At 46.9% G+C, this 24,516-nt stretch overlaps 1 protein-coding gene across 1 annotated transcript; it reads right to left on the minus strand.

Annotated features, from left to right (window-relative positions):
• Positions 1-1,594: 1,594 nt before the first annotated feature.
• LOC149871360 (synaptotagmin-5-like) lies at positions 1,595-24,128 on the minus strand. The gene is made up of 6 exons (XM_090034613.1): positions 23,963-24,128; positions 20,261-20,451; positions 18,026-18,418; positions 13,005-13,124; positions 4,950-5,061; positions 1,595-3,108 (listed from the first exon to the last, which is right to left on the minus strand). Exons 1-6 carry the CDS (start codon positions 24,126-24,128, stop codon positions 2,804-2,806), a joined length of 1,287 nt encoding a protein of 428 aa, XP_089890739.1. The 3' UTR covers positions 1,595-2,803.
• Positions 24,129-24,516: the final 388 nt, after the last annotated feature.

Here is a 24,516-nt window from a genome sequence, read left to right on the forward strand (position 1 = left end):
GTTGTTGCACAGAGCTCACTGAAAGCCTCTGCTCAGTTGTGGCAGTAGTAAAAAAACCAACAAAAGTAGTAAGGGGTAGTGAATGATATGACAGTATCATAAAGCATCAGGGTGGACTCTCCTGGAATACCATGATAAGGATTGATCACCCTGTCTCAGAAATGGTGGTTCAGAATTAGAAGGGGTTTTCAAAGGCCTCTTCTTTGATGAAAAATGAAAAGACTGGAGTTGTTCTGGAAAAGAGGAATGGACATGATAAAATTCTAATATTATAAGTCTGTCTGTCTGTAACACTTTATTTGTGCACTGATTGGCTGACTAACAGCCAATCGGAGCAGGAAGAAGCATTCTGACAGAAGGCCTGCTGCCAAGATGATGGGGGCGCAGGGGACAGAGTGGGGAGGCGGTGGAGCAGGGGGGCTGCTCCCTGAAGGCGGTGGCAACAGAGAGGATGGAAAGGGGGGTGAGGCCAGCAGGGCCTTCCTGCCGGTAACATGGCGGGGAGGGGAGGGGAGTGGGCTTGGGCCCAGTGTGAGGGGGAGGGGAGAGGGTCCAGGCCCAGTGCAGGGGAGGGAGCGGGCCTGAGCAGGGAACAAGCTGGCCTGCTGCAGCGGGGGCGGAGGGAACAACGGGTTCGGCCCAATGCGGCCACAGCCGTGGCGGGGTGAGGGAAGGAGCAAGCCTCCTCCCCCCCAGGCCTGGGCCCACTCCTCCCCCACCCCCCTCGCTTGCTTTGACTCTGAGGCCACTCCTCCTGTTCCCCCACTGCTGCTGGGTCCGTCCGGGCCCGCTGCCCTGCCCCCCCGCTGCCACAGCCTGGGTTTTCCCCGCTCTCGGGCCCAGTTCTCCCCTGCATCGGGGCCGGGTCTGCTTTTCCCTTCCCCATGCCTCTGCTGGACCCCAGGCAGCTGGAGGGAAGGGGGCCCCCACGGCTCCATCCCTGCCCGACCCTCTCTGCCCCCCTGTCATTCTTGACAGGCAATTGGCTAGTCCTATATAATAATTAATAGTTTTGAGATGGTAAACCAGGAACTTCTCTTCTCCTTTTCTTGTCCTGTTAAGGTAAGAAGACAGTCAATGAAATTTGAACGTGGGAAACTAAAATGTAATTGAAACGTTAAACTGGAATTTACTGCCACAGGAAGTCACTAAGGCCAAGAACATACCATGTTTCAGAAAGAGGTAAGGCACTGAACAGTAGAGATGTCCGGAGTTGTTAGAATTAGTCACATGGCAATTTTCAAAGGGATATTAAACTTCCTGCTTCAGGGCCTGAGTCAGTCTAGCTATTAGAGACCAGGGCAAGCCTGAATGGGGAAAGGGTCAGATTATCTCATAGCTCCAGGAGAACAAAAATCTTGCCACGGTGCTGGCTTCTGCCCAAGACAAATCACAGGCTGACATGGACCTTGTTGGTTTGATCCAGCCTGGCAGTACCTATGCCCCCATGTCCACACCTTGTGCAGTGATTTTTCTGTGTCTTGTCCAAAGCTGTGCTGTCCCCTGAGAGACTAAGGAAAATAAAAGTGCCTGAATTCCCAGACCCAGTGACTACTTTCTTCACTACCATATTTAGTGCTCATATCAGAAGTGAAACAAATACTTACCAGCATTAATTAGCTTTAGATGACATTTAGTAGCTGATTACCAGGTCAAAGGAACCCTGGACACTTGTTAATTTACTAAAGATGAACAACAAGAAGTCACCCAAATTTAGCAGCTGGCAGCAGCAGGGTCTTTAGTAAAACAGCAAAAAAGGGCAAATTCATACTTCATTGAAACTTCGTCAGGCTCTTTTCATTGTGAAGATCTGTGCCATTGTGAAGATTTGTTTATCTATAGTGGGGGAGAATGGGCTGCATTTAAACAGAGCACATGTATTTTTAACATGATTGTGCTGCTGATGGAAAGTTCCTGGTCAACAGCCTTGGATGTAGAGTTCTAGCTTTGAGTCACAACATACCCACAGGTGGCAGCCTGTGCAAGTGAAGGGGGAGGTATTGGTGGCCAGGATACTTTCAATCAAGTGTGCCCAGGTACCTGTACTCTTGCTTCTTGTATTAGAGATACTGAAGGGATGAAAGTGCTACATCTGTGACCCTGCTAGGCAAATAAAAGTGAGAGACAAAAAGATTGTTGAGGTATGGGGGTGTGCCTCAGGTAATCTAGATACAGACCCTAGAAAACTCCATGCCATTCTATTTGTGTGAGCCTGGACAAGTTACTTAGGCACTGTGCCTCAGTTTCCCCTCTGTAAAATGGGAATAATCATTCTCCTTTGTTCCTACTTGTTGTTTCTTCATGAATATGTAGATTTCAGGTTTTCCAGGGTAGGGACTATCTCTCTGAAAGAGTATATACAGCACTGGCACAGTGGGGCCTGATCTGTTAAGGGCTCTGTGTGCTGCTGTAATACTACAACATGCTCAGTAAGGATGGAAAGTCACATGCCCTCCCAACAACAGGTGTATGGCGGGGGGAGATGTCAGTGGATCAGAATACAGTATTTTGTTACTATGAGCAAAGCTATTTCAGTTACCATGCCAGCAACAAAGAATGTCACTCACAGAATCACAGAGAAATAGGGCTGGAAGGGACTTCCATAGGTCACCTAGTCCAGCCCCCTGCCTGAGGCAGGATCAACCATATCCAGAACATCCTGCACAAATCTAGTGTCCAACCTCTTAGCAAAAGTATGCAGTCTAGTGTCCATCTTTGGAATGTGCCCATTTTAAGAGCTGTTGGTCTTGATGGTCGAGGAAGAAAAGCCTGGTCAGCTCCACATGCTAGAAGTGTCTTTCCTCTAAATCAACAGAGGATGCCATTTAGCCACAGGTTGTTGGATGGACTGAAACATGAGAGCCCAGTGTTCATTTGTTTCACTGGTCCTGCTCTTCCCCAAGGAGGCCTGCCCGACAAGCTGCCTGCTAGCAGGGGAGTCCATTTCATAAATGGAGATGAGGACTGTGCAGTCCCCGGTAATTGGCTCAGGAAGGTGGAATAGGAAGGTCTCATTGAAGACGATAATCGGAGCTTGAGCTTGTGGCCTGGATTTCTGATGCTTCTGTTTGTGGCAACTGCAGAAGACGTCTATTTGTGCGTACACATCTGGAGCAGGGAGACAGGAAAAGGAGAAATGAAAGGAGACACTGCACCAGGCATCCCTCAGACTGCTCTGTGCATTTGATCCTACGCCCATTAAAATCAGCAGCACAGCTCCCATGGGCTCCAGTGGCACACAAGGAAGGCTTAGGCTTTAACCATAAGTTGGATTCAGGTCATGTGATCTAGCACATAGTGATGGTAAAACAAGATGGTTTAATAAGGAGTGCACACTGAAGGATGGATTTTCTCCCACACCACACACCTAACCTGAGTTACCATTGAAATCAATGAGATTCATGCACTGGAATCAAGGAAAGATTTTAACCTTTATTGGTTGTGGGGTACCTACATGAAATCCAATTCTGCCTGGACTAAAATTGGCTGGAAACAAGGAAATGAAGCCCTGATAATTACTTTGCCCAAGTGTAAACAGTGATGCAAGAGGCAAAGCACTGAAGCTTCATTTCCTTGAAGATAGCAAGTCTGAACCTGTGGGAAGAACCTGACTGATCTTGAGTGATCTGTAATAAGAGTTACAGTAGTGAAGGGAAGAGATCTTAAAAGCATCTGTTTCCATTGTCCTTGCTCTGCACTGGAAAGGGAGACACTAGACATGAGAGAAACCAGAGAACATGCTGGCACTACTGCCAAAGGTCTGCCAAATTAATGCACAAGGGAACCAAAAGCTCCATACTGTCAGCTTACGGTTATAATGTGCAGTATCGGAGGAAAACAGATCCACCTGTCCTTTCCTCCCTCCCTTCCTCCAACTCATTGCTGTAGGCAAAGAAGGAGCCCACTGAAAATAATGGGGCTAGATCTGAGGTCTGATTGGATAGTGCTTGATGAAGAAGGCCAGGTATTGGGGGAAGGAAAGAAAAGGGCACCACCTCACCTTCATGTTTCCCTGATTCTGCAGGGGTCATTTCAGCCTTTCTGCTACCTAGAGTAGTCCCAAGGCTGCCCTGAACGTTCCCATATCCCAGTAGCTAAGACTGCAAGGGTATAGCAGAAGCCTAGCCACATCTGCCATGTCACTGGTTATGCCTCCTGGAGATTCCTGCTACACAAGGAGGCCCTCTGAGTTGGCTTTCTGGTGGTAGAAAGGGGGCTGTAATGGACCAAAAAACCTGGCCTCTATGTCTCTGCACTGTCAGGGAAATGGGACTAAAATAATGGGTAGGGGAGAGGGAAATATGCACTGTGCTTAGGGTTGCCAACCTTCCAGGATTGCCCTGGAGTCTCCAGGAATTAAATATAAATCTCTAGGAGACTGCTGAGAGTCACCCTGGAGATAAATGATAGGGCATTCATTAAAATAAGTATTAAATGTTGAATCTGATTTTATACAGTAGTTTAGTGGGTTTTTAAAATAGTAATATGCATTTGCCTTCCTGATGTCAAGTCTATGCACTGTAATCCGTAACTGATATATGCAAGCATGTGGGCACGTTCCCATAGTTGTGGGCACATTGGCATTCCGGAAACCTCCCAGAATAAATTCAAACAAGAGTTGGCAACCCTAACTGTGGTGCATCTGTGTATCAGGTTCTTTAATTAAAATGTTTCCGTTCTTAACTTTCAATGACTTTCTTACCCACCTGGGTGTAGGACTACCACAGGGCTCTGAGCCAGTGAAGCAGGATTCAGTAGGGCTATGGCAAATGTACCCACCTCGCACTGGACTGTCAAGGGCCCATGGAAAAATCTCTTACGCTTTTGTTTTCCCCCTCACACACTTTATCCCTTCTCCTAGGGCAAAAGAAAGGCTGCAGGCAGGGTAGCAAGCTGGAGAGGTGCAGGATCTCAAGCAAGCAGACAGTCAGGAAAATGAATGCCTTTACTTTTATCTGGACGGCTGCACAAGGAGGCAGTTCTGGCTTTAAGCAACCCAACCTCTATCCTCTGGGAGATGGGGAGACACTTCAATGACACCAGGATTTCTCCAACAATATCCTGTAAAAGGACACAGGGGTCACGTTGTGAATAGCCATCCCTCTCCACCATTTCCTACACACCCACTCGCATCCTCTCTAATAGACCCTGTCAAAAGCAGTGTTTTAGCTCCTCTCCTCCATGTCAGTAATCTGAGGGAGGAAAGGCAATGCTTCCAGGGGCGTGTAGCGGCTGTGAACAGTGAGAGCGGCTGGGCTGTGATTGCAGTTAACCCCACCACAGATCTGGAGCCACTTCTTTATTGAAGGAATCACTCTGTGTAACAGAGCCTGGAATCTGGCCTGCAGGGGTGACTGCACTAATGCCATGTACAGCATGGCTGATAGGGTACTTAATCCATCCTTCTACCTTGTCCTACTAAGGTTATAGCCTCCCAGTCCTGACTGACTGTTGTTGCAGTATTCAAGGTCAGAGGTTTCCAGTCTGCTCCCCACCTCCCCAGGCTTGGATGAAGTTCGGAGGGAAGGATCCAAAGGAGTTGGATGGCTCCCCTCTCCCCTTACACCCACACAGCCAGAGCAGGGGAGCTGCGTAAGAGGGCCTGCCACATGGCAGCAAAGAGCAGTTATGTGGATGTAACTCATCATCTTGATGGGCCATGTTTCACAGTCACCTCACACAGGCAGAAGGGACCATGCTACAAACTGCCCCTGCAGCACTCAGTACTTGTAGTAAGGGGAAAGCTATATCAAGTGGGAGGTTTGCTTGGAGATTCCTTTCAAGAAACCCTAGGGAAGGGCTGGAAGGACAAATGTTGTTACGTAGTTGGCGTCTGGGCTCCTCTGCAGGATCATAACTGTGGGGGTCAGGCCCTCCTCTTCCCTCCCTTGCCAGCCAGACCCCAATCTGCCAACCCTCGACTCTTCATGGACAGAGACTGTTAATGGTACCACAAATGACAGCCACTCATTTTTCCTATCGCCTGTATCTGAATTGGACCTATACTTTGAAACTCTGCAAAGTATGGAGCTGTAAGGCCATTTTGATTCCACTTGTCTGAACTCCTGCATTGCACAGACTAAAGAACCTTGCCTGGGAACTTGCATCACATATGCAACGCATGATCGAGCACTGCTCTGGTAACTTCCTATCTGGAGTTAAGAACTGCAATTGCTAGAAAATTTATAATGTAGCACGATAAGTTGAGTCAGAGTAATTGCCCTCACAGTTAAAATTCTGTGCCTTATAGAAAATGCAGGATTAGAAGGGACCCCCAGATGTTATCTAATCTAGTCTACCTCACTCATCCCTGACATGAGTTTGTCTAATCTGTCTTTAAAAGCTTGCAGCAGTGGGGATTCCATGATCCACCTATGTAGCCTGCGCCAGTGCTTAATTCTCCCCAGTTTTTCCTTCTATCCAAAATGTTTTCCATGCGTCAAATTAAGTCTTTTTGCCTTGTCCTATTCCCAGTGAACACAGAGAAGGAAAGCTCACTGTCCTCTTAATGACAGCCTTTTTAAGCATATGTGAAGAAAGCTGATATAGCCCTTTCCTCTCCAGTTCTTTGTTTTTTGATCTTAAAAAACCCAGTTATTTCAGCCTGTCCTCATAGTATTTTCTAAAACCCTTATTATCCTCATTGTTTTTTTCTGGATTCTCTTCAGTGTTCCAGCTGAGGCCTCACCAGCGCTGGAGTCATTACCTCCTCCCATGTCTTACCCATGACACTCCTGTTAAAACTTCCCAAATGAGGTTTGCCTCTTAGTTTGCTTCAAAGAATGACAATCATAGAAAATCCGGGTTGGAAGGGACCTCAGGACATCATCTGATCCAACTTCCTGCTCAAAGCAGGACCATCTAGATCATCCTAGCCAAGGCTTTGTCTAGTCACGTCTTAAAAACCTCTAAGGAATGTCATGAGGGACTGTCAAAAGCCTAACTAAAATCAAGATATAGCAAATCTATTGCTTCCCCTCCATCCACAAGGCCAGATACTGTGTCAGAAAATGAAATTAGGTTGGTTTGACACAATGTGTCTTGACAAATCTATGTTGTCTATTTCTTATCACCTTGTTATCCACTAGGTCAGCAGTTCTCAACCTTTTAAAAATCAAAGCACCCCTCAGCAAATGGCAGCACATAGTTTTCTCAGTTTTTTATTACAGAAAAATAATAGAGCAATTCTTCTTTTAGAAAGAATTCAGAAAGACCACAGCAGGTTAGAATGTTTTTAACACTATGGATTCCTAGTTGCAAATTCTGAGTTCATCTCGTGAATCAAATTTGTACACCTAACAGTGCTAACGTGTGCCACCCGGCATCAAATGGCATCAAATACTGCAGCCATTTCTACATCATCCATAATTTGCTCTCTTTCTCTGTAAAGTGACAGACCTATTTTGCCTTCAACTTTATCTCTTTATTTCCTTCATCTTTCTAAGATATTTTTAGATTTTTAATACCTTCTCTTTTTGGCTTTTATAACCCACATTAATTGTAACTAATTTTCATCTTTGTCCCTCCATATTTGAGCTATTTCTTTATATTTCTCCCTATTCGTGACCTTGTTTCTCCTTTCTATGCAATCCTCTTTTGATTTTTCATGGCATTAAAACATTACTGTTGCAGCCCTAATTATCTCTTACTAGAATTACTCTGGCATTTAAGTAGCTTGCTACTGTGCCTTTAATATCGTCTCTTTTAGAAACCACTGTGATTTCATCAAAGAATGGAAACAAGTCAGTATTTCTGTGATGTTCAACTCTAGTTGCTAGCAATGGCAATGGACAGAATGGTTCATTCTGTAGACCTGCAGCACCCTCTGCTGGGTGCAGGTATTTCTTTTCTTTCATAGATCCATAGGTTCATAGATTCATAGATGTAGGGTTGGAAGGGACCTTGTAGATCTTCTAGTCCGACCCCCTGCTCTGGGCAGGAGAGAAAACTGAGGTCAAATGACCCCAGCCAGGTAAACACTGAGCCTCCTCTTAAAAACCCCCAGGGTAGGAGTCATCACCACTTCCCTTGAAAGTTGGTTCTAGATTCTAGCCGCCCTGACTGTGAAATAGTGCCTTCTAATGTCTAGTCTAAACCTATGCTCTAGCAACTTATGGCCATTATTCCTTGTCACTCTGGGAGGCGCTTGGGGGAACAAGGTTTCCCCCAAACCCCACTGGTCCCCCCTAGTAAGTTTTAGCTGGCCACCAGGTCCCCCTGTAGCCTTCACTTGCAAAGGCTGAACAGGTTAAGGTCCCATAGCCTCTCCTCATAGAGTCTGCCCAGCTGTCCCCTGATTATGCGGGTGGCCCTCCTCTGGACCCTCTCCATGTTGTCCACATCCCTCCTGAAGTGCGGCTCCCAGAACTGGATGCAGTACTCCAGCTGCGGCCTGACCAGTGTCGCTTAGAGGGGGAGGATCACCTCCTTGGCCCTGCTTGTGATGCATCTATGAATGCACAACAAGGTATGGTTAGCCCTACTGATGGTGCTCTTGCATTGTCGGCCCATGTTCACCTTGGAGTAAATAATGACTCCAAGATCTCTTTCTTATAATAGTGGAGTTGGCGTTGTTATCCTAAGAGGGTAGGATGTATCTGCTATGACTATTTCCTCTCTCCTAAGCCAGGAATATTAACAATGAATTTTATCTGAATATGAAAATGTCCATTTATTGGTAATGTCCTCCCAAAATACTTTTAGAAGGTTGAACGTTTACACAATTGCTGCTAAAATGGCAATTGTCCAGCCAACAGTAATTCCATGTGCAAAATAGTTTATCTCAGGAGAATTATTTTGGTCTCTGTTTCATAACAACTTGAGTGACCACTTATTCCAGTGCAAAGCCAGGGAGAATGCACACAGTAGGCACAGGTTGAACTACAGTACTTTGCCTTGCACCTCATGGGGGCGAGCAGGGGCGTGCATTTCCAGCAGCACAAGGTGCAGCAGCACACATTTGTGCCACTATGTGCTGCAGTGCACACCCCTGCTTGTGTGTTTGCAGTGGCACACATTGTCCTGCTGCTCCATGTGCTGCAGGGGGGATTGGCTGGGGCGCAGGGTGCCTCAGCATGGGGCTATTCGGCAGGCAGCCCCTACATTCAGGCACCCTGTGCCCCTGCCAGCCAAGGCATGGCACGTGGAGGCAGGGGACCAGGCAGCCCTAGATTGCCTGCCCTCTCGTCTTTGCATTTGTCCTGGCGCATAGCACTTTGGTGTGCTTTGTGCCACTTTTTTTCCAGGGTTTTTTTTGCTACCAGGAAAACCAGCTCAGTAGTGCTCTGCACAGTTTAACATGTAACACATGTGGTTTGTGGTACCAGCAAAGAGGCTTGTGGTGCCACAGACCACATGTGCCTGCACATCTGGATCCAGTCTATGAGGGCATTGCAAATTCACTCCAAAGAGAAAAAGTTTCCTGTTGATTACAGTAATGTAATCCCACTGGCATTAAGAGGTTGAATGGAGGAGAGCTCTGCCCAGCAATTTAATCATAAGGATTTCTGCAAAGTGCTGGAGTGTTTTAGGGTTATAAACCCCACTGATAAGTGCCTTTGGGTGCCCTACAGTGGTGCTGTCAAACAGATTGCACTAGTGGGGGCAAGGGCCTCCTACATCAGAAGGGGTGTAATTGTCTCTGTGCAGCACAGCAGGTGGCTAATTACCACTGCTGAGTGACAGGGTCAATTAGTCCTCCCCTGAGCTAATTAGCCCACCCTCAGTGGTGTGCAGATGCAGCTACATTGCTTCAGGGATCATGAGAAGCCTGTCTGGAGTAGCACTGAGTACTTGAGGACATTGGTGCGGGGCACAGTAAGTTTACCACATGAACATAGCTTAAGACACATGAATCTGCAACTCCAGAGTCTTCTCTCCATATGTATATTCCCCCTTTTGTCCCAAGACCTGAGCTACACTGAAGTTTCTGAGGTCTCCCATCAGTGCCTAGTGATGGGGTTTGGCTAGACTGAGCCAGGAAGGCCCATCTTACTAGTTTTGGGCCCTCCTTACCACTGTCATCTACCCCTGCACAGAGCAGATCCAGACTCCGGTGTTTAGGCTGTGCTCGTGCTCTCACTGTTTTGCCTACTATCGAGGATACTGCAACTGTAGGAGACCTCTGCAAATAGCTCAGGATAGAAAAGGCCATTGTCTTCTTTGAAAATCAATGCAGAAAGCAATGGAGGGACATGTGACTGCCAAGATATAGTGGTGAAAAGGGTATCATTCCCCTTGGGGAATTCTCCAGCTCTCTATAGAGGTTTAATCTTACAGATGAATTCTTGCTGGCATGTCGTGCAGAGGTTAGCTCTTCACATATGCCAGAGGAAAGGATCAGCAGCCTTCACATGACCTTTATGCACCTGTCGTCAGCTTTCTTTTCTATGCTGCAGCATAAACTCTTTCTCTTTTTACCTGTTCAGTATAATGGGTTCCCTGTCTTATAGTTAAGGAGATAGCAAGTTCTCATAACCCCTCTTCTCCTAAATAGCTCCTCTCTGGGTTACTTCAAGGGAGGGTCTCTGATGGATTTGACCCTTGCTATTCACATGGTTCTGACCACAATGTAACTGTACTGAATCTTTACCCAGTAGGGTTAAATGAGCAGTAAATGTTAACTGGAGGGTTAAATGAGCACAAAGCTCTGTAAGAAAGGAGCCTTTCTCTCAGTCCCTGTTTCTTGGGAGTTGTCTGAGGCAATACTGCATGGTTCTGAGTGCATCAAAAGGGCTCTGTACTTGTGTCTGGTGAAGCACTGGCCCTGCATTTTAACTCTGTCATGCTACATGAAACCATAGCATTTTGTAAGCTTTATCCACCAGAGCAGAGTACATGAAAACTAGGGTAGGAGTGTGAAAGACCTGGCTTGCACAGCTGTTTCATCCAGCCCACAAAACTCCAGGAGAGGCTGGGGATTCAAGGCTGGGGCCCACCACCAGAATCCAGAGTATGAAGCCCTACTGGGGATCATTTTAGCAGCAAGAGAGATGAGAAATGGCTGCAGTAATTCCCACACTGCTGCTGCTTGCTTCAGTAATGGAGGTGGGTCAGGATCCAGCCCAGGGTGTGGGCAGGTTTGACACCTTTGATCTAGGGCAGGGGTGGGCAAAATGGCAGACCCAGCTGGTGGCTGGACTCCATTTCCCAACAGCTGCTGCCCATGTTGCTGCAGCCAGTTTCTATAGAGACCCCCAGCAGCAGGGGTGTTATGATAGTGGGGGGCCAAGGTTTCCATGGAGACTGGCCCAGCAGTGATGCAGGAAGGGGCTGCTGGGAAATTAAGTCCACCACGAGCCTAATCCAGCCCATGGGCTCGACTTTGCCTACCCCGATCTAGGGCATGACTTAGCACTAGGAAGCATGAGTTTTGAACTGAATTCATTTTGTTCCCATCCCCTACTTATGCCCATTTTTATAATTATAAAAAATTAATAGATGTTTTAATAATCAGTTAATTGTATGACTCCATAATAGGCTGCTTATAACTAACTGAAATACCTTCTCCTGATAGTGTTATAATGCTTCACAACACACTCTTCCTGGCTATAACAGCTTATGACTTGTTCACTAACTTCTTTATTAATCATTAACCCTTTATAAATGGAACCAAGAATGTACAGTATGACCTCGTTTTGTCCCATCAGTCCCTTTACCATAACAAAAAGCCCAAGGTAGAATCGATTCAATCTAGGCAGCTTCCTATAAACCACGTAGATTGAACCGATAACCACCTGAACTGATGTTCAGTTTTCAATTGGGAAAGGCAGGGGGAGGCCTGCACTGATCCAGGCCAGTAGGCGGGGGGCACTAGGGCACGTCCCCTAGCCCTTAGGCTATTGCTAGCCCAGCCAAGTGGTGCTGTCCCCAACTGGCTTCCCAGCACATGCCCCCAATCCCCTGCTGTCCCGCCACAGCAGGCTGAGGAGCCCCCTGTCCAGGTGCTGGCCCACCTTAGGGGATCCTTCTCCTTGGGGGGAGGGGGGGGTGTTCCCCAGCCCAGGCAGCCCTGGGGAGCTGAGGGGACTCCCTTCCCCTTCCCAGCTGCTGATCGCTTCAGCTGCTGCCACAAAAGGGAGGCTGAGTATCTGCCATGCAGTCCAGTGTGGGGGCATCAGGGAGCCCCTGCCTTAGGGGGCTTCCCCCTACCCCCTAGCCCAGGGTCTTCCAGCCCAAGGCAGTCGCAGGGAGCTGATTGGTATTCTTTTCCCGCTCCTCCACAGCTGGTTTTGCCTTGGCTGCTGTGAGTCTAAGACAAGCAGCTGCGGAGGAGCAGAAGAATTTCCTTCGGCTCCCTGAAACTGTCTTGGGCTACCCATGAGACTCCCAGTAGCTAAGGCAAGCAGCTGTAGGGTTTGGGAGGAAAAGAATTCCCCTCAGCTCCCTGGGGCTGCCCCAGGCTGGGGAACCCTGGGCTAGGATGGGAGGGAGCATGCTCCACTGGAGCAGGCAACATAGCCCAGGGCTGTAAAGCATCCTGGGATGCTGGGGGGACCATAAATTAAAACTTGAACAAGGGACAGAAGGTCCAGAAACTGGTTTAATCTAAATCAATTCAGTCTGATACTATATCCATCCAGGTTTATCTTAAAACAGTTTTGGCCATTTTGAAAGTGGTTTATGTGTACCGAACTTTTGTTACAGGGTTGAACTGGTTTCCAGTCACTTAAACTGCTTTGTGTGTAAGTTCTGTCCCTATGAGGTTCTCCACCTGTGGGCTTCAACCCTACCTTAAAGGCTCACCTTTGGGAAGAGAAGTCAGTCTCTGGGCCTGAAAAAAGTCTGTCGAGCCCACTTGAAAAGTACACTGGATGCAGAATGGGTCTGTGATGTTGCTAATTTAGTCTGGTTTCTGAGGAGGAGGCGACCAGCTCATCTCATATAGCCTGTTCCCTTTGATGTGTGGCAGGGACTTTTAGTTACTGCCCAGTTAAAGGATAAGACTTTTTTCACCTTCCCTCGTGCCACCCCCTTTCCCCAGTTATCATGAAGTCAGCCATTACCTTTGTAGTCTTCTGTAGCTCCTCACAGAACTCCATGCTCCAACAGGACTTTAGTTGGCTCAGCATGACTCTGACTTCCCCCAGCACAGTGTGTCGGGAATACTTGTTGAAATGTTTAACCTGCAGGACAGAGAATCAGCATTCCCCACGAGGAGCAGGGCCGAGTGGGGACACCAGTGCCAGCATCACATGCACCTGTTTAGGGTCAGCTGGAATAGTGGCCCTTGTGCTTGCCTCAGGAAACCCAAGGGCCAGGTCTGCATATCAGCGAATCGTAGAAAGTGAGAGTTGGAAGGGGCCTCAGGAGGTCATCTAGTCCAACCCCCCGCTCAGAGCAGGACTGTCCCCAGCTAGATCATCCCAGACAAAGTTTTGTCTAGATGGGTTCTGAAAACCTCCAAAGAGGGAGCTTCCATCACCTCTCTGGGTAATCTGTTCCAATCTTTTACTACCCTCCTAATAAGAAAATTCCTCATCATCTCTAACCTAAACCTCCCCTGCTGCAACTTGAAACCATTGTTCCTTGTTCTGTCATCTGCCACCACTGAGAACAGTCCAGCTCCATCCTCTTTTGACCCCCACTTCAGGTAGTTGAAGACTGCTATTAAATCCTCTCTCAGTCTCCTCTTTTCTAAACCAGCGGGTCCCTAACTTTGACAGATTGTGCACCACCAATTTAAAATAATTCAACCTTAAGTACCCCCAGCAAATTTTCAGTTCAACCTTAAGTACCACCAGCAAAGTTTCGTCATATAAGGCAATTTACAAAAATCTGTTAAGTCATACCACTGACAGGTTGTCTACATATCAGTAGTGGTACCTGTACCACAGATCGGGACCTGCTGCTCTAGAGCAAATAAGCCTAGTTCTCTCAGTCTTTCCTCAAAAGTCATGTGCCACAGCCCGCTAACCATTCTTGTTGCCCTCCACTGGACTCTCTCCAGTTTGCCTACGTCCTTTCTGTAGTGGGGGTCCCAAAACTGAATACATTACTGCAGATGTGGCCTCACCAGTGCTGAATAGAGGGGGATAATCACTTCTTTTGACCTATTGCCAACACACATACCAGTACGCCCAGTATGCCGTTAGCCTTGGCAACAAAGGCACACTAACATCCTCAATCCTACCTGTCATCAGGACCTAAAGAGCTGGTTTGGGGCTACAGTGAGAGAGAGAACAAAGGAAGTCCAAGCCCAGCAAATACATACTAGGTCCTTCCCCTTAGCACTGTCACCTGAATTGGTTGCTCTAAGCACTCCTCACTTGTAAGCCTCTCCGTCCTGTCCAGACCTTTCTGTGCAATTTATCCAGTTGTGCTTTAAATAGCCTCGCTCCCAAAATACGCTCAACCCAGTCTGAGACAGCACAGGCCCAGGTGGCTTTATGCCACCCATATACTTCCTCCATCCTGGAGGCACTCTGTGTCAACCTGACCTCCTCCCTCCCAGTGACAGTTGGAACAACTTACAGACTCCACCGCCCGAAAACGACTTTCTGGGGGCTGTTCTCTGGGGAATCCAGGTAGCTCAGCATATCACTAGCTGAAAAAAGAAACCTTTCAGGCTGCTTCCTGCTGGGGGAGAGGGACAGTGGCAGTTTGTTTTCCTTTTTGGAAAGCACTCAGACCCTACATCTCAATGGTCAGGAATATAAACAGAGGGAAAGGAGCAGCACAAAGCTGTCCTCGCACAACTGATACAATTAAACGCTTGCTTGTGTCTCTCTCTGCCTCCCATTCCATCTCTCACTCTCTTTCTGCACAGCCTTTTCCTTTCCCCTTCTTACTTCACTCTCACCCTTGACCTGGGGAGGTTAGTAGCTGGCTCTGGCCTTCTGATGGTCAAAGTCATTTGCTTAGTTGCTGCATTCCCTTTGGTATGCCTGCCAAATGCTTTGTCATTAAAGATGCAGTATAAAAACGAATAAGGGGCAAACCCATTTGGACAGGCAAAGTCATGCTAGAGGCTTTCAAGTGCTGTCCTCTGCAACGTTGCCAGGAGTCAGGTGCTGTGTCACAATACATGTGAATTGCCATATTTGATCAGACTAGCAGTTAATATAATCAAGGACCTACATTTTCCAGTTGCAAGTTTTGGCAAAAGGATGGAAAATCTCCTGTGTTCTGCAGAGTTTCATCTGCTTCTAAGAGAACCCTTTTTTTCTTAACCCTGATAAGTTTGAGGTTGACGTATGCCCAGAAGCATGAGGGTTTGTATAATTTCTGTGATTCCTGGTAGTTGCTGCTGTTTCTAATGTACTCTACTGCAAGTCTGCCTTTTCCAGTTATTCATATAATCCCATTTTTTGAAGCCTGCTAAGCTTTTGAGCCCAGTGATGCTGTAGCAGAGTTTCACGGGCTATTTAGTATAATGGGGTGATAGGGAGAAATAGCAGTACATTGATCTAATGATTTAGCACCAGCAAGAGAATGCAATCCAAAGAACGGGCTTAAATTGTAAAAGAAAGAAAGTAGGATTAAGCCATAAACATATGAAGCACTAATAAAAGCTGTGAGGAGCTTGCCACCTGAGCCCAGCTAGAAAATCCCATTGACATAGCTGCTTATATTTACATCAGTGGGACTTCCTCAAACTCCTTCCCTGGAAGCTGAACTGTTTGAACTGACAGTATTCTTGTTTAGATCCTTCACATACAATGCTGTCCCTGATTTCTTGTAGCAAATTAATAAAACAAATGAGGAAAAAATATCCCAATTAATACAATTTTAAAAAGCCTTCAGTCTGGAGTCCCTTCTCTCTGATGTGTCAGATTACTGGGAAAGATGACTGTGCCCAGCAGTAGTAGTGAATTATTTCTTTCATTGGAAATGGTCTTTGCATTTATCACTATTCTTGTCAATAAATTATTTAGTTTCATTCACGCAGTATCTGTTTCTATACTGAGACATTCCAGTCTCTGGAGCAAAGAGTTATGCAGTTGGATGCCTATGGGTAAGTCTGCATCACACAATGTAGTCCTATACAGAAATGCTAGAACTAGTTTTAGAGGAGTGAACCCAGGTAACCTGAAGCAGTGAAACCACAGTAACACAAAGCTAGAGAAAGAAGGGCAAATCAGCCTGTGTGCAGCTCTGTGCAGCAGTAGTTAGACTTCTGGCTACCAGTTAGTTTGATTAGAACTGAGGTATTTCTGCAGTGGTCTGCAGGCAGACCTGCTCCAAGTCACACACAGTGCTGTTTTCACATATTGACTAGCTGATGGTAGCTTTTGGTGGTGGGGTGAAAGCCTTGGATATCTTATTTCCCTAAGTGAGAGGGGCTGGGAGACTAGCATGTTTGAACGCTTCTCTTTTGCCCAACAGCAACTGATTCTGCCTATCTATGTAGACTGCAGTGCAATTTGTGGCCTTGACCGATAATGCCTGTCCAAAAAGTCAGTCATTCCTTCTTTCCCTACTCCACTCAGCCAGCCCTGTCTGTTGTTCAGTCTAATTTTTTACTCCAGAGGGGATCCCTGTGTCTGGTAGATGACTTTTATACCATGCCCCAGAACCCTTGTAAGAGCTACCATAGTGTTTGCAAGGAGGGGCAGCAACTGGAATAAAGAGCACCAACTGAAATGCACTCATGGCTGCCCATGACCCTGAAGGAACAGAGAGGATCACTTTTTTAGAGTGCTGCAGCATCAGTAGGAGAAAAATTGTGAAGGACTGGCCTGCTTGTGGAAGACTCCAGCAGTTCCAGAATCACATTGCTCAGCAGGCCCCTTGCCCTTGCCCTGAAGTTTGAGACTGCCCTGGGAGATGATACACTACTTCTGTCTCTTCCCAAGGGAGTGTAGTATATTCATGACACCCTCCCCCTCACTGACTTTGCTCTCCAGTTCTTCTCAGCTACTGTTTGTTACCCAGTGCCACCCAGAAAGGGAGCTGATTGACTGCAGGACCACATAATCCACAGAGGGGAGCCATTTCTTCATGTGCAGACTCTCAAAACTAATCAAGAGAAGGGATTGCCATGGAGATTTACCAAATATCCCAGTTCAGCCAGCACAACCCTGGACTTAGAAAATGCTGTCCTGGCAAACCTAAGCAATGTAAAGTATTGTGCTTTTGACCTGGTCTAAAATTTTTGTCTCAGAAAAGCATACAAACTTTACCACTGAGGCCCCTGGCAGATGTTAATTTAATCATGTAACTATACCTGGGGAATTTTATACTGGACCCCAAAAATTGTGCAGTCCTGCTAGACGTTAAAGATAGGTGGGATTTGGGATAACATTTCTCATATCCGATTGCTTGTCTGTTGGGGCATTCAACTGGCTGCACATGCATACTGGGGGTGCAGGGAGCTGGGGACCAAGGAGCTCCCTAATCCCCAGCTGCCAGCACCACAGACCATTAAACCACATACCTGCAGCTCCCCCAGCTGGCTGCACAAACATGTTGGGGAGCTAGGGATTGGAGACTTGCGTGCCATACATTCAAATTAAAACACAGTGCAAACAGGCCACAACGATTTTCCACTTTTAATTTTGTGGCCGGTTTGCCATTTTTATTGCACAATAAATTTGTTGAATGTGTGACATGTTATCATTTAACACATTAATCATGTAATAACTGTAATGTCTGTCACTGGCCTGAGTAATCTATGCTTAGACAGCAAGTAGCACATAGCCCCTTTTCATGGTGCTGCCTCTCAGAGAAACTTATCGGCACTCGCTCAGCACTGTGCTAAGGCAACTATACTACTTTTGGTTTTGGGGGACAGTGTGGGTGCTGCATACAATAGTATGGCACTGCTTGACACCATGCCAGAGCAGGGGAAAGGTCCTGTTGGGGGTCTTGTTAGTCTCTGAGAAACCCTGGAGTGAATGGCACTAGAATACAAATTCCCTCCTAGCCCCATGGAGGTGAAGAGGGAACATCCCTAGAGAAGCTTTCCCATGAGGCACTTCTTCTCAGGGCAAAGTGATGGCCTTAGTCTCCAGAGTCATTAATTTAGCCTGCTTCACTGGCACTCACAAAGGTCACACGCCCAAATGAGCCAACCCTACCCCACCTCCAACTTCACAGTGCTCTTCTCCAACTCAGCCTCTGGCAGAGAGCAGGCAAAGTGGTCCCCAAAGACAGATGTCCTGCTGTTCTTCACCACCTGGGTTTGCCACTCATGGACCACACGCTGGAGCCCAGCAATGGGGGATGGGACCTGCTTCAACAGCCGTATCCGCACAGCGTAGTCAGTGCTCCTTTGGCTGGGCAGGCCTGTTGCCTCGATGACCATCAAGAACAGCTCGAGTTGCTCCCTATGGTAGAGGATAGAGAACCTCAGCCTGGCCCGGGAGTTATCTGGGACTTCTGCATTACTGCCCACGCTGTCCAGGTTCTCACTGCTGGTGGAGGAGGGAGAGAGGCAGGTACCTAGTTTGTCCAGCTCCTCCTTCAGCTTCTGGATCTAGAGAGAACAAGGGAAAGAGACTGCTCTTTAAAAGGCAAAGAGGCTGCCTGCCTCTCTGTTTCAGCCACAGCAGATGAGGGTGTCTGAGGAATCTGCACCTATTGATAGATACTGGTCCTCCTGTCAAACAGAGATTTGTGATTGGAAGAGCCTCACAGTCTCGTGAGCATGGGTAAGTGAGAGTAAGCAATAAGGATATGAGGAAAGCAGTTATCCCTGCCAGGGTCAGACCCTCAACTAATGTAAATCAGAGTGATTCCACTAATTTCAGAAATTTTTTGTCTCCTCTGTGAGTACAGAGATCATGCAAGGGAACTGAGTGAAAACAGATTCGAGTGTGACTGCTGTGATACCATAACTATAAAGCAACTCCTTTCTTCATCCTTCCTTACTCATACTGACCTCTTAGAGAATTTCCTTCCTAGCATACCTTTCTTTTTGGTGTTATCCCTTTAAATTGGTAAGGAAACTGCAGCCCTAAAATACCCATTTTGCAATGGGCAGCCACTGGTAGTATCTGGCTGACTTCTGGCTAATAGACTCTGTAGCTGTTCTGGTTTCAATATCCTATTGCTGGGCACATTTTCATGCTGATGTTGGTGGAGCTATACCAGCTGAGGGGCTTGTCTGTTTGATTAAAGTGCTTTGCTGTTATCCAGTTTTCTCCTCTCCTCATCCTTCACAAAGAGACCTAGTTGTCTGTCTTCACAAATTCACCAGGAACCAAAGGAATTCAAATTTACTTTGCTACATTGTGGAAACCACCCCTGCTCTGGTAAGCAAAGAGAGAAGAACCACAGACACAGGGAGTAAATTTGGGGAAGAATGGGTGATGGGAAAAGGGAGAAGTTAGAGTGACCAAGTGATGACAACTGCCTCTCTTCATGGGGTTGAAAGAGAAGGGTTGAGGATAGAAGGTGGAGAGAAGAACAGGAGACAACTTGAGATCCTAGTAAACAGGAAGATATTTTTTAGCGCACTCCTCAGCACTGGCTCCACCTATGCCTTATACAGCAGCCCTTCAATGCCTGTTTGTAGTGTTTGAAGTGCTCTACAAAACTGTGGGCAGGATTCTTCCCCCAGTGCTCATTGCTACATGTCAAATGGTGTGCAGCTGGATCTGCAGAAACTCTCAGATGCAGCATCATGAGGTCTAATCTGAATTTGCTTCCCAGAAGTATGCAAACTGCTTTTCAGGCTAGGAGGATTGATTGCTCTCTGAGGGAGACTGAGGCATGTTGCTGAGTGATTACCTAAGCATGCTATTATTACGATATTATCATATGGGTAGCAATATGTATGAGAAATAATATGATCGGATGGGACTAGTGAAGGCTTACTGATTTAGTACTTTGCTGCCTAGGCATCTTACTGATTGAAAACCTGGTTCAAATCTGGATTAGATCATAATGACTTTTTTGGCTTCAGTCTATTTCCTAAATGGAGCTTGTCCACTTCATCAAAGGAATGACACAGTTGAAATATATATACTTGAGAAAAGCCCTGGCCTGGGTTAGCAGGGTATGCTGGAGGTCAGGAAAACGAAGTTATAATGGAAGTTAGTGAGGAAACTTTCCATAGCATTTGCCCATATCAAATCCAGCTTTAACTTTGGCCAGGCACCTCCTATTATTGTGTCCTAGCCAGGGCTGTAATTGTGCCTTTGACTAACCAAGGTTGGGAAGATGAGATTTCGTGAAGCATGTTGATCATGAAAAAGAAGGGAACTTGTTTCAGGATGGGAGGAACATTGTCTTCCTTCCCACCCCTTTTAACAGAAGAGGCTCTCCCTTAACCTGTAGTTGTCTCGCCCCAAGGAATTTCATTTCTCTTTTGAACCCTGGAAATCAGCCAGCTGGTTCTGCGTTCTGAATGTACAGTTAACCTTTGAGCTGTGCAAGGAAGCAGAATTACCTTGACATAAGAGTAGCTCTTTTGAGCAATGTCAAGGAGAGATGGTTGTATATTTTTCCTTAGGATGCCATCTTCTGTTTTTATCCCATTCCAGGCTTCATTGAGGCGTTTCCTCTCTGTGGGAACAAGGATTGCAAAATGAGTGCACCAGCCTGGAGATGGTATCTCTAAATATAAAGCCATGGGTTCAAATTTTCTAAAGTGATTTTGATTGCCCAGTATGGGGCTTATTTATGAAACCTCATCTCAGAAAGTGCTGAGGCCCAACTCTTTGAAAATCAGGACCCTTCTATCGGGCTCCCAGAAATCAAGTCACCTCCGAATCACTAATCTCTGTACAATCCTGGTCATGAGATTTTTTGAGCCATTGCAAGGACAGGGCAGAAGTTCACTGTCATCTCCTATTCCCTCAGGTAATAGCACTGCAATTTAGTAAAACACATTTTTGGCATCATCTCCTTTCTCTAGACAATCCTGTACAGACCATAGTCCTTATACTAAAATACAAGGGCCTGGAGCTCTCCTGGTGTGAGCTGTTCTGTCGCATGACTGGTAACATGTGTAGGACAAAAATAACCAAATAATTCAAGGAAGGTACATTCAAATGATGCTTAAGATCTGATAAACCCATAGAAGAAGACAGGGGTTCTGCCAGATTTTGAAATTATTTTAACATTGGTATCTGAATTTGTAGGGCTAGAGGTGGGAGGGAGAAGAAGGGGCATATGAGAGGGAAAAATATTACTTCTTTACTTAAATAGCAGTAACCAAACCATACAGGGATTGATGGGACCAAGGTGAGCTGGAGGCCAGACGAGAGTTGGAGCTTGACAATGAGGAAGTGTCCCTGAGCCTTGCATCTCCCTGGAGTTATATGACAGATAAACTGGATAAGCTGTGACTGATGGGAAGAGAGTGGAAATCATGTTGAAGTTTCTGGGGTGGTGACCCTAGCACCTTGATGTAGCTTCTGGCTGGACTCTTGCCCAAGCTCAAGTCAACCTGGAGTGGTCACACGTGCAGCTTGTGCTGGAGTATCTCAGTGCAGTGGATTACTCTAAGGAGGACCAAGTGAGAGCTACAGGTACAGCAAAGAGAAGCTGCTTTCCACTCTGATCTCTTCTTGCACAGAGAGGTTGTTTCAGTTTAACAGGAGGAACCTGGTTCCCCTGCCCATCTCAGAGGGGAAGCAGGCCTCTTAAACACACAGCTCTGCTGCTGTGAGAGCATAATTACACTAGTTTAGGAGCAACAGACTTGGGAGCACAGAGGGACCTACGCTTCAGAGACATATAGGACACCTAGGTCTAGTGTGCAACCTACCTCCATGGCTAAAGGGTTGAAAAAAGAAGGGGAGCACTCCCTGATCCAACCGTGAGGGCAGTGATGCTTACTCAAGGTAAGGAGAGGACAGGGAGTTCTCTCTCTGCTTGTGGCACAGAGTGGGGACTGGAGGTACAGGGTCCTTTGCTCCCTCTAAACTCTGCCTTGGCGCCCAAGGCAGACTTTTTCAAGGCAGGAGCTTGTTCAGATCACCCAAGTAAATATGCTAAGGGGCATTTCTGTTCCACTCACCACCTTCTAAATGGAAAATATGTCTAGCTCAGGTAGAGAGCAATGCCCTGGTCAGTGGCACCGATTATATTTTAAAGAGATGCATTTCATCTCCAAAGAGCTCTGCTGGGTTCATGGATTTAATTATCTTTGTACCCATGTTTATGACTTTCCATCATTAAAGGAGGAGTTGCCCACACCTTATGCTGACTTACAGGCTGTAGCCAAGGTAAGACATAGCAGTGACCTGATTCTGTGTTGCACCATGTAGTCACTGCATACCCCTGCAGCTCTATTCCTGCTTCTTCACTGGCTACTGACGTGACATTTTGGGACTTAGTGAGTACATGATGGTTGACAGAGCCTTTTTAAAGACCTTCCTTTAGACCAGGCTTGTCCAACATGCGGCCCACCAAGCCGTTTTATGTGGCCCACGGTGCTGCGATAGGAAATGAAAGTAAACACTGTTTACTTTTGTTCCCCCCTTGTCCCTCCCCCAGTGCCTCAGCAGCTTCCTAATGGCTGCTGAAGGGCTGGGGAAGGGACAAGGTTCCCACATGCACCACATCAGCTTGACGTTGCCAACGCGGTGCGTATGGGAAGAGGAGTAGCCATGTGCTGCTCAGGACAGGAGGAGCCCAGCTGGAGCAGCAGGGGCTCAGCTGCACTTTCCCCCTACCTGTGCTGGTCAGTCCCAAGCAGCACACGGCTCCACCGCCACCTCTGCTGGCTGGTGCCGACCCGGGTGGGTCTGTCCCATCCAGAGCAGCATGCAGCTGAAGCCGGCTTCCCAAGTGCTACTGGGGATGGGAGGAGCTCGGTTAGGTCAGCACCGGCCAGCAGAAGTGGCGGCAGAGCCATGTGCCTCTTGGGACTGACCAGTGCAGGTAGGGGGAAAATGCAGCTCAGCCCCTGCTGCTCCGGCCAGGCTCATCCCGTCCGAGTGGCACACGGCTCCGCTGCTGCTTCTGCTGGCCAGTGCAGACCTGGCTGGGCTCCTCCCATCCCCAGCAGCATGTGGGAACCCAGTTTCAGCCGCATGCTGCTCTGGATGGGACGGACCCAGCCGGGTCAGCAATGGCCAGGAAAAGTGGCATGCGGCTGAAGCTGGGCCCCTGCTGCTCCGGCTGGGCTCATCCTCAGGTTCATTTAATGTTTGTAAAATGCTTGGACAGCCCCACATAGATGCACTGCATAGAAATGCAAAATATATTTTGACTTATTTGGTTGACACCTTGGGCTGAGATTTTCAAAGCTGAGTCAAAAGGCCAACTTCCATTAAAGAATGGGATTTAGCGGGCTCCAAATCTTTTAGGACAACGTTGTAACATGCCTATCTACTCCTTTTTGCAAATCTCAGCCATAGTTTGGAAGCTCAGCCAAAGAACATAAGAGCTTCTGAACATAAAAGCATAAAAAGTGCCATGCTTGATCAGCCCCATGGTCCATCTAGCTCAGTGTCCTGTCCCGAACAGTGGAAGAGATGGATGCTGTAGAGGGAGAGTTTTGAACAGGTTAGACCCATTTCATTGTCACTTCCTGCAACTTCATTGGTGTCAAAGGTCACGTGACATCACTTCTTGATGTGATACCACTTCCTGTGACGTCTTTGAATATGGCTCGCCGGCCCACTGGGTGATAAAAAGTTCATGATCCAGCCCCACATTCAAAAAGGTTGGACACCCCTACTTTAGATTTTCTGTGCCTTGACATAAAGATCTCCCAGTAAGCTAGGCGAAGCTATAACCCTAGTCATTACTTTGAATTGGAAACTATTGTATGTTCACAAAGTGGCACTAGAGCTTCACTGCAAAATCAGTATGAAGCAATAGGCTGGGATCTAGGAGGCCCCAAGGACACATATGTTGGCTATTTGTAGCTCAATGGTCACTTCACAGTGTTAGGCACTGGATGGATAGATACCTTGAGATAGACACTGTGCTGAAGGACAAAGGTCAAGAACATTATATTTGCAGTTATACTCAGTCCTCAAGTTTGCTCCAATGTGGAAATAAGTCCCTTGTTAAGACCAATGTATGAGAAATACAGGCTCTTCTGTTGCCTGGTACTTACTTTTTCCAAGTCTGCTGGGTTTCCACAATTGACACATTTGGCAAGTTAAAATGATCACAGCAACTAGAAACAGTAGGATAGCTAATGCCAAGATCCCGTACTTCCAGGTGTTGGAAAAGGGTAGCTGTAAATTGTGCAGAGAAAGGATGATGGAGTTCCCTTGCATCATATCTTCTTCCTATTAGAGAGGGGATGAAGGAATCAGTTCTGCCATTGGACCTGACCAGATGCTTTCCACATTGTATAGCACCACCAGTGCACTGGGCACACTATAGCCCAGTAGGGAGGGGTCCTTTGTCACAGGAATTTACAGCATAAGGCTTAGATCCTGAAAACAGATAAGCATATCACATGTGGGACATCTGCTGTTCCCATTGGCAGAACATATTTGCAGGACTGGAGTGTAAATAATTCCTAAAATGGACCCTATTTTCACAATGGCTAGCCAGACAGAAGAATGTTAAAAAACATTTGTGTCACTGTACCTGCCTAGAAGCAAAAATAGCTTCTCATTGACCACAATCTTATTCTCCTTCTCATTTTTTTAAGTCAAG

Source organism: Crocodylus siamensis, chromosome 2 (genome assembly GCF_052110815.1).
Source record: "Crocodylus siamensis isolate JL-2025a chromosome 2, ASM5211081v1, whole genome shotgun sequence".
Taxonomy (NCBI): domain Eukaryota; kingdom Metazoa; phylum Chordata; order Crocodylia; family Crocodylidae; genus Crocodylus; species Crocodylus siamensis.